The sequence below is a fragment of the Odontesthes bonariensis genome, chromosome 7 (assembly GCF_027942865.1).
Source record: "Odontesthes bonariensis isolate fOdoBon6 chromosome 7, fOdoBon6.hap1, whole genome shotgun sequence".
Taxonomy (NCBI): domain Eukaryota; kingdom Metazoa; phylum Chordata; class Actinopteri; order Atheriniformes; family Atherinopsidae; genus Odontesthes; species Odontesthes bonariensis.
In genome coordinates, this window is record NC_134512.1 from 29,037,495 (window position 1) to 29,051,139 (window position 13,645).

Here is a 13,645-nt window from a genome sequence, read left to right on the forward strand (position 1 = left end):
ACAGCTGTGGGACAAATTGTACAGATGCTTTAAACATTGAATACAAGGCAACATTCAAAAGGTTCTGTGAAAACTGCTCGTGAATGTTATGAATATAAATGAAACCAAGCAGACTCTTTGTTTTTCAGTAAAACCAATAATATGCTAAGTTGGATAATCTAGTGGAACAGAAGAGAGCCCAGACAAAACATCATGACTGCAGCTCTGTATTTTTCCCCAACTTCAAATTACTCTTTAAAACATTATAAGAAACCATCTTCCAAACCCCCAAGTTTTGAAATGGGTTTGTGGTGAAGGTTTCTGGGAACTGGACGAGTGGCACATCCTCTCTTTGGAGATGGGGGCTTTCTTTTTGGTTTCTCTCATACCAACTGTCTAATTCCAGACTGGAAGGGCCCCGTTGAAAGCATCTGTGTACCATTAGGACTGCTATTCTCATTTACAAAGTAAGATTGTTAGATTACTGCAGAGAAAGGAGCTTAAAACCAAACTGACCCCACGAATCAGCCCTCAACCTCCCGTCCTCTTCAATCATCAGGAATATGACTTTTTCTTTTTTCCTTTTCAGTCATGCAGGAAAAATTTCCGTGCGGATTCCAGCAGGGCTCCAACTTCAGCGCTGATTCGACACACAGAGACATGCAGACAAAAAGATAGTCTGACTGAGAATAAGTGGAAAGACTGCAAAAACAAGTGACAGATGAGGCTTTTAAGGCTTGAGGGAGAATAGAGCTTAAATCCCCTTTTCTGCTTATACTCTGGGAGCCTTAGTTCTCATAATAGCCCTACATATTCATCTGGGAAATAATAAATCATCCAGTTGAACAGTCGGACTTCCTTACAGTCATTTAAGCATCCACTATTGATAATTGCCATTTTCCTCACATAGTTCTCATATTTCACATGTACTCGATCCAACGTTCGGCAAAAACACATTTGTTCTCTTGGTGCTGACAGCTCTTGCGTGCTTGCTCATGAAGCACACTGTGACAAATATCTTGCATTTGCTCTGGTGCGCACTTGGCATTCATCCGTGCAGCCAAATAAGATCAACTATATCCTGTTTTTCACTTTCAACCACTTTGAATGGGCTCATTATCCCATCACTTTCCAAATTTTTGTCATCCGAAACCGAAAGATCTTTTATTTAATCCTCCCTCAGCCTTTTTCTTTTGTTTTGGATTTTTTTTTTTTTTTTAATTGTTTAAAATATTTGACACCTCAGGCAGAGCATACACAGTTTTTTCATCAAGAAAATACGAAAAACATGAAATGTGATTATGTTTTATGGCCTTTTCATCATTATGTGCATGTGTGGGATGAATGTTTTACTTTGTGATGCAGACCATTCCGACTATGTAGGTATTATGTTGTGGTGTTCTTGTTAGCTTTCCAAAACAACCTCACACAGTGAGTAGCTGCCGAGTACAACTGCCCTGTTAGTAACTACTGAGGACTATGATTGATGATCAGTTCTTGCATTCCTCTGCTGTTCCTGGATTTGTGTTTGTGACCTCTTTTGACCAGATAGATAGTTGTTTGGGAGACATTGTGTGATGCTCCTACAGGGATTTTTTTTCAGGAAAGGATAATAAATTGAAGAAAGGGTGAGGACGTTCTTTTTCCATTCAGTTGGTCATTTGTGAATACAAACAACAGCAGCTGCTGAGGAAGGCTGGAAAAACTGGTGATGCATGCTGAGTTGACTTTTATCATCCTTGGAATATCTTCTAATGTTTTCCTCACTGGGCGCAGATCAGCGAGACCGCAGAGCTCCACTGAGACTTTTGTCAAGATCATTTTATTGCCATCTATTGGAGCGCTGCTGTAAAAACAAGTGAACCCCAAAAATGTTTAGTCACACTTCATGTAACATTGGATGATCAAAAATGAAGCGCAGCATGTAAAAGTGAAAGGAGACTCTCTTGCATAATGTTTGAGCTTGTAAAACAAAGCCTTTTCCTGTGTGTAAATGGTAGTACTTTGTATCCTCTGGCTCAGTTGTATAAACATGTACATACACCTCCTTTGGAGCTAAAGAAGAACAAGTCTGACTGCAGGTTTGGCTGCCTTTTATTAAGCAATTCCCCATGCAGCTTTTTTTTTTTCCTCATATCATGTATCTCATCATATCCATGCCACTGAGGTGTCAGTCATGGATACGCCCAATGAAACTGATGTGTGTACACCTCCATCTGTGCAACAGTGATGTGCATGACTGAGAATTTGATTTGCAATATTTAACTTATTATAGATGTGTGCTACAAGTTTTCAGCATGGGGCTGTGCATCAGTCAGTGGGAAGTACAATCAAATAATCACAAGGTATTCGGTGCCTATGAGGTTCTAAATATCATTTATAATTCATGGACAATGCTTTTCAATATTAACAGTACAAATATAAACTTCACAGGATATAATCCTCCTCTTACTTTCATGCAGTTTCTTCCTACACCTGCTTGAAAATCTTTGAAGAACAACACAAGTACCCCAAACCCGAGTGTATCTAAAATACATTTTAATCTTGCTGAAATTTGTTTTCACAATATTGTTTACAATATCAATTTCTCTTCATTCTCTTCATCCTCGTTCTGGATCTTCTTTATCATCTCGAAACAGAGCTGTACAATCATGTTCATGTAAATTGTTTCTACATCAAGGCACAAGACAACAGCCGTTGCGGGGAGGGCCTTGGGTAGGCTGATCTTTAATGGCGTCCCTCTGGCACACTGGGGAAGCGGGGTACCCTCGGGAGGAAGGAGCACGATGGAAAATGTGGAAGTATGGATTTCTGCTGGGGAGGCAGAGGAGGGAGGTGGTGTGGTCGAAATGTGCTCTAACGAGGTGAAAGGTGGAAAATAAGAAAGTGATCACCACTGCTGCTTTCATTTTATTTTCCATTGATATTCATGTATAAAAAAGAGGAACCATTTGGGTGTTTCTTTTTTTTTTTTTTTTTCTTGAGTTCATTTGTTCATGTACATGAAGTAAAGTGCTTTTTTTTTCTTTTTCTTTTTTTTAAATCTCTCTTATTTGCCAAAAGCAAAAGGTTTCACTAACAGAATGGAAATGGGAACGAGACGTCCTCTCTTTTTCCCGTAAGACTGTGAAAGAGTGGATAAAGGGCCAGTTCTGTGATTATTTTCTGCTCAATTTTGCTTTTGTTGATTTTTGTTCACAGGAGGTTTTTCTTTTTTCTGATCTTTTCTTTTTCGGGTTTCAACCTCTGGAAGACAAGAAGACAGGCAGAAAGAAAGGAAATCAATGTAAATCTAAGGCAAGGTATCGAAAGGGCAATGCTGGCTGATGGTCATCATTGAGAGGTGATCACATTGATCATTTACGCTATCTTAAAAGTCTGAACTTATTAATCTCTGTCTGCATTTACCTGTCTCGGAGTGCTCACATCTGGGTGCTTCTCCTCCGCCTGCCGAAGGCCTTGGCACCGACGTTGGTGGGGACGAAGTTGCTGTTGCCCATTCCCCCTGATCGGCTGAGGAAGTCCGCCAGGCGGTGAGTCACGCAGGTTGCTGTGTTGCAGGCTCGCTTCTGTGCTGTAACGCTGCTTCAGGAGAGCAAACATGGGTTAATGCCAAGATCTGATGTGACATTCATCCATTCAGTACAAAAACACAGACCAAAACACACACACACACACACACACAGTATTTATGCTGACACTTCATTTTATATGTGTCACAGCACAGAAAATACATTAAGCCCGGACAGACATATTAAAAGTACAAATCGAGCATGCACAGCACTTATGTTCTTACCTTTGAGCTTGGGGAGGGCTTCTTAGATAATTAGAAATTCTATGTACGTATTTTAAAAATGTCCACATCAAGTGTTCACATGTACCCACTGACTGTCTTAGTGTCTTTATAAATGACAATGAACTAAGGCTTCCTGGTAGAAAAATACGTTTATTGAACAACAAACATGGTGTCATGGGTGGATCATTTACTAATGTTTAGATTAAGTGATCTCTCTCAACTCTTAACTTTCAGAAGCTCTGAAATGCCATCAAATGACTCCACGTACAGTACACAGAGATGGACGTCTTGAACTGGCTCCTGAATTACACTTGTGAAAATGAAAGCTGATTGTCTGAGATAAAAGAAACTAATTAGTCTCTGCCAAAAGAAAAAAGGAGGGGAAAGAAGTAAGAGGATTGAAAAGTCTTATTCTTTCGAGCAGGTGAAGTCAGCATGCACTTTCCAATCTGAAGAGGAGGATGACAGGAGAAGAGGTAAGGGGAAAGAAAAAAAAAGGAAGCGGAGGAGGAGATGTGGGAAAGTGGGAAGAAGGGCGGGTGAGGAGGGGTTAGATGCTGTCAAACGTCTCGCCGTAGCTTGCATAGCTGTCGCTCTCAGGCGCACTGCGCTTCTTGCCGGGCGTCCCTGCTCCCACGTTCGTGCGAGGGAATGTCTGCAACTTGTGCAGCTCCTGAGACAGTTTGCCCAACACGCAAGTGCTGAGGTTGGAGCAGCGCTTGGTTAGGGGTCTGTCCATGCTGTTGGGGAGGGGACACACAAAAGACATGCAGAGAGCAGGCTCAAAGGTATGGGAAAACATGCAGGTACATCCGTTATCACCTTGTCTTTCCTTCCCATTCGCACACCAATACACCCGCATGCGTTTCTATCTCATGCCATCACAATTATAAAAAGGTAAAGAAATAAATCCAACTTCAACCGTTACAGCATCATGCCGCCCCTTTGTAAAGATTCAAAGAACCTTTCATTCATTCTTTCATGTTCCAAAACCTCCACTCCCGCCCCAGTCAGTCCCACATCATTTACACCGAGAACAAACAGAAACCAGTCGCCTCCCACTGTCATGCAACTTCCCTTAACTGACATCATGCACACCTAATCGTTCTGATAAGCAAATAATCTGTTCACATGCCCAGCAGGCAGCATTAGTCTGTTCACATGTCAAAATCAAACTCATCCATGCGGGGGCAGGGTCTTGACAGATAATACAATTTTTTATTTTTTTTTCATATATGCATGTTTTTTATGAAAATCCAATTTTCCTCTCTTTTGGTCTTCTGATAAGAACATACCTCTTGGTCAGACTGACCCCAAGATGCATCCTCATCGGTGTTAAAGTGAAACCAGAATATGATGAAGCCCTTAAAACATGCACAGGTTTTTTGGACAGTCAACCAAAAATGACGTGTCCTTTTTCCTTTCTTTTTACCTTTAGATTTTAAGGGTTTAGTTTTACCAGTTCTTTTCTACTCAACTGGCTGTCTCTGTGCTGGAGGAAAGGTTAAACAGCTTGAATAAAGAGTCATGTGTACCTGTTTCCTTCAGTTGCCTGCTGCTCCAACTCCTCTGCTGTCATCTGCACAAACTCCTTGACAATGGCGTTGAGTAACCTTCGCGCCTCGTAGTCCGTGAGCGTGACTCGGTCTGACATGGACTCAAAACCTGGTCTGTGGTGAGGGGGGGAGCGGGGAAAGGTTAGAGGTCACGGAGTTAGAGGGGGAAAGGAATTAAGGTCAGAATGAATGTAGATCCCTTGCTAGAGTTATCACTTGCAGTTAAAAGGATGGGTGGCAGGATGTGTGACGTGTTGGGGTGGGGTAGGGTGCTGGTGGAGTAGATGGGTCGATAGGAGGGGTGGGGGAGAAGGGGGCTGAGACGTCACCACCTATGAGAGGAATGACGTCTGAGTTGGAGGGACACTGGCCAACACGGAGGGGAAACAATCTGGGGAAAGTGCCCCATTTGAGATAGGGGCTGATGTCCAACCAGTTTTAGATTTATTACTAAATCAATAGCTTCATGAGAACAGAGCAGGGAGTGGCTGCAAAGGGGCTTCATATAGTTATGTAGATCTCTTTTATTTCAATCTGAACTTAATTTTGCTCCTTTTTTGTGTTTCCATTAGTAATGTTTCAAAAGTGAAACTGGGCACTATTTCATTAGTTATATAGCAGGTGTAAAAAACAGACAAATGGAAAACTTGCTGAACAAAGTAAGATTTACCAGAAAAAGGACAATTTTCTATTGTGTGCATTTACATCAATCTTTTGTTAGTACTGCCAACATTTCAAAATTGTGTAATTTGGTAGCAAAAATGTTTTTTTTTCTTTTTAATTACGATACTAAATTTTAAAGCTGTTCTTCAAAACCTGTTTTTACATCCTCCTTCTCGTTCGTCGCTTGTAAAACTAACAATACTTTCCAGATTTAACCTCCATTGTACTTTAACACGCATTTCCCAGACGCTGGTAAATGCCAGCTGAGAGTCTCAAGTGTGAATGCTGAGTGTCTCACCTGGCAGGGGCAGCTTGTGAGCAGTACATCTGGCAAATGACCAGGGCGTAGGCAACGAGGAAAGCAGAGATCTTCAGCATAACCATGGTCCCCTAAACAGCGACAAAGACAGCACCCCCTCCATCAGCTTCTGGTGCACAAAACTGCAGCAGCTCACAAATGCATCTACAAAGCAAACACATCTAGGAAATGTATTTGCTGGTGTCTGATCTTCTTGTTCTGTAGGGACGAAGTCGCAACATGAAAAACTCAGCATAGTTCTTGCCACATCTCAGTGTCCTGCTGAACAACCTCACACACATGACAGTCCCTTCTACTCTTCTTCCTCAAAACGCATTGTTCCAAAATATCCAGCTGAGAGCCCTGGACGTGGAGTTCTGTCATGTCGTGCGCTGCAGGTGACATGCTTGCTGGTTGGAGTGTGTGTTTGTGTGTAGGTGCGTGTGTCTGTGTGTGTGGGTAGGTAAGGGTCCTAGACTGTGCAAAGTAGGTAGGACTTGCTAGTGCGGGAAGAGGAGGGGTGAAGAGAGGGGGGGGGACTCCAAGCTTGCCAACTCCCTCAGGGACCAGTGCATTAGTGTAATGAGCTGCCAGCACTCACACACACACATACACACACCGTCTGACACACACATACACTCAAACCTGGTTTATTCTGCCCATTTTCCTCAGTCTCATGGTATTCTTAACTTCAGCTTCTCTGCTTTTTTGAGAACTTTTTCTTCCCTTCTTTAATACCCTTTCTCCCAATTTCTCTGTTAGTCTCAGTCTTTGGGTTCAAGTAGAAGACTTCACAAAAATGGATGGTACTGATACAGGTGACCCCAGCTGCCGCACTCCATAGCCATTACCAACACCATCATATCACCGCCGTCTAACCCAGCGACTCTGCATCCATATCCCTTCTGATCCCCAAACATGCACGCAACCGAGAGTCAAAATGCACTTCCAACACATTCCCCAAAACCACAGGAAAAGTCAACACTTACCTTCAATGAAAATCGTCCAGCAAAAAAAAGTAAATAAATATATATCTCTATGAATCTCTATGCAAAACACAATAAGTTGACTTTCTCTCAACTTGCAGAACAACTCTTGATTCTGTTGCATGCAGCGCCAACGCACCAGCCTATATATCCCACCACTTGGGTTTGTGCATTGACTGTGTAGGTGTTTAATTATCCGCTGGCAGCCAATCACGTCGCTCTGATGCTACGATAAGCCAATGGGATGCCTCCCCTCGGTCTTGGCTCGCTAATAAGGGATATGGCTTTTGTGCTGACGTCATTCCTCAGTCACTAAGTGCTCCATTCACAAAATCCACCAGTCATTTGGACCATTTGCTATCCCCAATTTGCATTGATGTCATTAATTAAATAGGAGGCAAAGCAAACTGGTGTCCGTGGAGGAGCTTCACCAGCAATAAATATTTAAAGAGCCTTCCAGAAATGTTATATTTCATGCTATATCAGAAATTTCAAATCAATAGGGGCACCCCCACCCTACCCCTACCACCCTCTCGAGGAAGCACTTGCAGGCGGGGCCATCTGCTGGGGAGGGATGTATACTACACAGTGACGCACTCCTTGGCTCTTCATTCATAACGCTGCTTGGGTAGCACCAACTTCAGCACTACAGCTCAGCTAACACTATCCACAATCAGCTTATGTAATCAGCTGGTTATTGATTTGATTTGGAACAATATGACCTGCTTCACCAGAACTTATACACTCATTTCACTTTGCATATTAAAAGTGTCTGTTCAGTAACTTTCAGTGCATCCAATTTAATAATTTGCAATCAGAATGATTAAGCCAAGACTTTGTTCCCCTCTTGCCACAGGTACTGTATCTACTCTGATTGCGGTAAAGCCAAAGTACGATACCCTCACTCCACTCTACAGTGAAACATCAGACTATATTAAGTTAATAAAGTGATACCACAGTCAGTCAGTCCAGTAATGGTCACTGCTGCCCGGGCCTCCTCCCACACACCGAGCAAATGACCAATCGATGACAGCCTGCGACAAGAGCCGTTTCTCAAAAGCAATTACACAACTGTTTGTCGTGCATTGTTGTCTCAGTGCCCTGCCTTTTCATTAGTGTACAGAGCAGTGCGCGCGTGTGTGTGCTCATGCCTCAGCTGTCTCACATGAGAATGCATGTGTGTACAGTGTGTATCTCTTTTTGTGTGTCTCTGCATGGTGGACAAAATGAATGGGCGATGAGTAGGTGTGTATGTGTAAGACTATATGTCAGAGTAAACGAAGGGGAGGAGTTACTTCTCCATGTCTGCGTCACAGAGGAACCCCATTAGACAGGATGAGCCTTTTAGTGCTATTGAGCCACATGGCCCAGCTTTGTCAGCCACTAAATCACTGCTGAATAGACAGCTGCCCGGTTTCAGGCCACATCTATGCACTCGCAATGCAATCGGCATATCTGCAGTCCAGCACGACTTACCTGCAGACAACTTTCTCACCACCAGGAATCTCAACTTTTTAATCAAGCTTCCAACACACACTTTTAGTGCTGTTTTCTATGTAGTATGGTGGATCACGGGAGAGTTTAAATGGCTAACCGATGAAGTCATTAAAGACAACCAAAGCTTTAACGACGCCCAGAAAAAATTTCCACAAATTCCCTACTTCTGTCAAAGGTAGACACCAAATCCCACCTTTTTATACTTTGCTTCAAAGAACCCAGACTTCCAGGCATTCTTTTAAAGTGGTCTTGAGCAATGATTCTCTAGGCTTTCAGAATGCTTCCTTCATCAGTCATTTTTATTCCAGTCCTTTTATCTGACCATTTTCAGGGGAATGTGTTTTATGTTTGTTAAGCCACTTTACACTGATCTATCAATCATTCAGTAAGAAAAAGGCACCGAGCTCAAGCGATAAACTAGTGTTATGTCTACACATAACAGACAACTTACAATAAACTTATAAACTCTTTTAAATATCAAATTTCAATCTTTAGGCACTTTCTTATGAGCCAACTTGGCATATCTCATATGTCCTTAAAAAAAATTTGAGGAAACTGGATAAGTGGAGGACAAAAGAAGTGACAAGCCTAAAAAAATATCTACAGCAGATGGACATTATTTGATAGTGATGTCATTAAGAATTAGGTAAAAATGTAGCAACGGCCTGAAACAGGACCTCAGAGATGCATCTGGACCTTCAGTTGATCCATCTACTGTTCACTGACGTCTCATCATATGGTCTCCATGGAGGACATTCTTATGGAAGGGAACAGGAACGAGACTCAGGTATGCCAAATGACACAAGAACAGATAATCAATGGCAACTGGTCTTGATGGTGATGGTTCTAATCTTCACTTTTTTTTTGTTCAAATTGTCGTCAAAATATATGTATATGAGTGTGTGCACTCGTTTGTAAAACTGATTGGAGGCTTTGTCATGGTTTGGGACTGCATTTCAGCCTGTGCTGTTGGGAATCTTGCCTAGATTGATAAAATTATGAATCCAGAAAACTACCATCATTTTTTGATCCACCATGCACTACCATCTGGAACAATTCAATTATTCAGCCGGATGATTACCCAAACACAGTGCCAATGCTGTCAAATCATACCTGGATAGAAAAGCACACAGGTAAACACTAGCAGTCATGCATTACTCCCCCCAGAGCCGGGACTTCAACATTATTGAAGCAGTGTGGGATCATTTTGAAAGAGAACAAAACAAAAGGCAGCAAATATCCAAAGGAGTTATGGAACTATTCCTTAAGACATCTTAAATTAATTATAAGCAAGTTTGTCTAATAGGGTTTGGACTGTGTTGAAGGATAAAGGAGCCTGGACTAAATATTGACTGTCTAGCTTGTTAGGATTGCACAAGCCAAGACTTTTGCAGAGCAGTCGCATGTTAAATGTGAACAGTGTGTGGACCGAGGCACAGTACAACAATGTGTGACTGCGTTCATTTGGAAGACCAGATCAGGTCCAGGTTAGGTATACTCAGGTAAAGCATACATCAGATGTGAAAGCTAGGAGTACATGTTCAGGAAGTGAACTGCTGTTGAAGATAGAAGAGCAACATTGCTCAACAGTTTGTAAATAAGAAAGAAGAGAAATAAGAAAAGCTCTTGTCTGCACTTTTTGTCTACCCAGAAGTCTTTGCATGCAGATCTCAGCATTCACAAATCCTTGCCCAACATATGAGGGTTCAAGACAGGCCGAGTGTGTCAAGAGTCCCAGCTAATGCATGAAATACACATGTACAGTGAGTTAGAACTCATTTATTACTCATTTATTTATTTATTTATTTAGAGATGGAACCATTTTTTTTTCCTGCATCGGTGTAATGGGACTAAAAGCACTACTTATTTGGTTGTCTGTCCTTCCAGTCTTGTGAAAAGCCTTGAAAGAATTTCTTGAAGTTTGGCTCCAGTATTCACTGCATCTAAAAAAGGAACTGGTTTATGTGGTCAAAGAACAACATTGGTACCATACAAACTATGTTTTTGGTCACAGGTTAAGAATTCATCAAGTGATTATGTCAACATTTCATGTAAATAAATAATCCACTGAATGAAAGTCACCGCATTAATCCAGCGCTTCAAAGTTCAACTTCACCTTTAGCGTCACAGTATTCTGCAAACTGGCTGTTCTTCAACCATAATTCTGGAGTTAGGAGACTTCTTATCCATACTTTACCTTTAGTCAAATTCTGAGTCTGTGACACTATTATCGGGTGTAAGGCAACACCCATAACTAAGGCATTTATTACCATCAGGACTAAAACTTTGTGTTCTATTACAATCAGCTTTAAGAGCCAAACATAAATATTTCTAATACATTTTATTCAGTTCCTTCAAAGATTTCACAACTGGACAGACATAGCTGTAACCCCCAACTTGACTAGTTGATAGAGGCATAAAACCTTGAGGCAGTAGTTATTATGTAAGTTGAATGGATGATGGCAGAAGGACATGGAACATTAATGTGATGTGAACACTGGAGTGTCAGGAGGAGGGCAAAAACAGTATTCAAGGGCCTGGTACAGATTAATTCTACCCTCAAAAAATGCGGTTAAAGGTGAGTTATTTCTTATACTGTATTCCAATATGACTGCATATTATATACATTCATTTTGGTTATCTTTGGGCTTGAACAAAACAATAAAGTATGCATTGGAGAGGGTGTATAAGGAAAACAGAGAGAAAAAAAACTAAATGGCATTCTGTTTCAAACTGAACTGAATGTCGACACGATCATCATCTGTATGTGCTTAGCGTTTGTACATCCCTCTGGCTTTTTAAAATTGAGTGTGCAATGGATCAAAATAAAATACTCTTCCTGGGTGTCTTTTTCTTGCTTCATCCTGACAGCATGTGTTACATGTCACATAAGAGCACTCACACATTTGTCTGTGCGTCCTACAGATCCACTGTATCCCTTCTTGTATGTGCATGTATCCGCTGTGCATGTTTCCGTGCATGTGCTCGTTCTCTGAGCGTGGGTGTTCCTTTTGGTTCATCTGCAGCACACTTCACCCCAGGGAGCCGCAAACACAAGCTACCCTGACTCCTGCAAAGTTTTCCCTCGATTCCTGAATAAAAAACTTTTGAGAGCTGAGTCGATGCAGTAACCTTTGAATCAGTTCCTCCTCTGGCTCAGATCAACACACCCACCCTAGTGTAAGTTATTACTGTGGACACAACTTCCTGCTGCCTGTATGGTATTATTGAATGTGGACACAAGAGCAATATGTCATGTTCATGGCTCATCTATGAGGAGCCAATCAAGGATCTAATTTGGAAATGTAGCAAAAATAGTCCAACTACAGAAACGAAACGAACACCCGGGAGTGGTGTTATTGATATTAGTTAAAAAGGAAGACTATGTGTCATCATAATCGTTGAGCTCATTAGAGGGGTGGAGGTCGAAGTATTTTGGGTCATGCACACACACTTGCAGGCATAGGTGTAGTTCAAGTGCTACACTGTGTGTCCATGATTAAGTTTGGCAGTTTGGAATCTTAAATGTAAAAAGGAGAAACATTTAAGATGTACAGTAGGTGCTAACATGCTTGAGCAGAAACGCAGGTGTTCTCGGTACAAATGTGCACTTAATGTACAGAGTTTAGAAAGAACTCCTCTTTTATATTTACCAATTGTTGAACCATTTTCTATAGATGCCTCTCATTTTTTTAAATTAATTAAGTATGTTTTATGTAAAAGATCATAAGAGATTGCCTGGTGATATAATTTGAATTATGGTCTGCACAGTAGTACTTCACAGGCTCTGACAAATAATACCAGGTTAATATTGGGCCTCAATTTGTGACCAATTGGATTTCAAGTATCTGATCTCAAGTCTTCAAAATGAAGGTTCACAAACTATTGAATAGTATCTCAACTGCCGAGTTTCCATTCACTACCGAAGCAAAACCAGACCAGTCTTTTAAAATGCTGCAAAAAAGAAATGTGAATCAGATATGTTTGCACATGCTGAAGTGGATGAACATGGCTGCGAAGCGTCACCAGAGGGAGGAGGTACAGGCTACAGTTGGATATGAAAGAAGAAAACAACAACAAAAAAAAGATAAATGGACAGAGGGTTTCTTCAAGGATCACTTTCACCTGTGGGGTATACCTGGAATAATATATCATATATGGGAAGGGGCTGGCACTCTGATTTTGTTGTATGCTGGCTCCAACTGGAAACAATAGAATCACAATCTTCGCCAAGTCAGATGTGATTAGTAAAGTTGTTTTGATTCCACCTTTTTTGTGCATTAAAAGCATGAAAAGCTTTTTCAGTGTTCATATTTTCTTTTTCTTTATTTTACTCACATCTAAATGTGAATCAGAAACAACAATGGAATCCTGATTTATGGCTATGTACACCTACACAGACCTTGGACAATACATATTTCAGTTCAATTTTGCCTTCATTTTTTTGGGTGCAGCTATGATATGACATCCATCTAAGCACTTCATGGCATTACCTGACTTTCCACCAGACCTCCTTATCAGTAGCTTGCCTGTACATATACTTTTTATTCATCTTACAACCCCTTATATAGGCCTCAGCCAAGAGGTTAAGAAAAATTACTGACCGGTTCACCAGGCTCTACAATAAAGCAGAATAAACCACAAGGGACCAGCCAAACAATGAATTATGTCATGTTCCCATAAAGGAATATCAAGATGACCAATAATAGACTCGATACTACATTATTAATGAACCACAGGTTGTTGTGTTTGTTCAGGGCAAGGCTCTCCGGCAGGTGTTGTTAGTGCTCTTTCCACCTACACAAAACAATTAGGTTGAAGTTAGCTTGATATTGGATCTTCAGTGGATATTTGTTGTCTTGCTTTCAAT

The 13,645-nt window shown here is 41.2% G+C and overlaps 1 protein-coding gene across 2 annotated transcripts; it reads right to left on the reverse strand.

Annotated features, from left to right (window-relative positions):
* Nucleotides 1-2,302: 2,302 nt before the first annotated feature.
* On the reverse strand, nucleotides 2,303-7,403 carry LOC142384765 (calcitonin gene-related peptide 1-like). 2 transcript variants are annotated; one of them, XM_075471070.1, is made up of 5 exons: nucleotides 7,282-7,403; nucleotides 6,293-6,384; nucleotides 5,311-5,445; nucleotides 3,388-3,561; nucleotides 2,303-3,225 (listed from the first exon to the last, which is right to left on the reverse strand). In XM_075471070.1, exons 2-4 carry the CDS (start codon nucleotides 6,376-6,378, stop codon nucleotides 3,402-3,404), a joined length of 381 nt encoding a protein of 126 aa, XP_075327185.1. In that variant the 5' UTR covers nucleotides 6,379-6,384; nucleotides 7,282-7,403; the 3' UTR covers nucleotides 2,303-3,225; nucleotides 3,388-3,401. The 2 variants fall into 2 exon arrangements, with proteins under 2 accessions (XP_075327185.1, XP_075327184.1); XM_075471069.1 differs by lacking the exon at nucleotides 2,303-3,225 and having other exon boundaries at nucleotides 3,469-4,515.
* Between the last annotated feature and the right edge of the window lie 6,242 nt (nucleotides 7,404-13,645).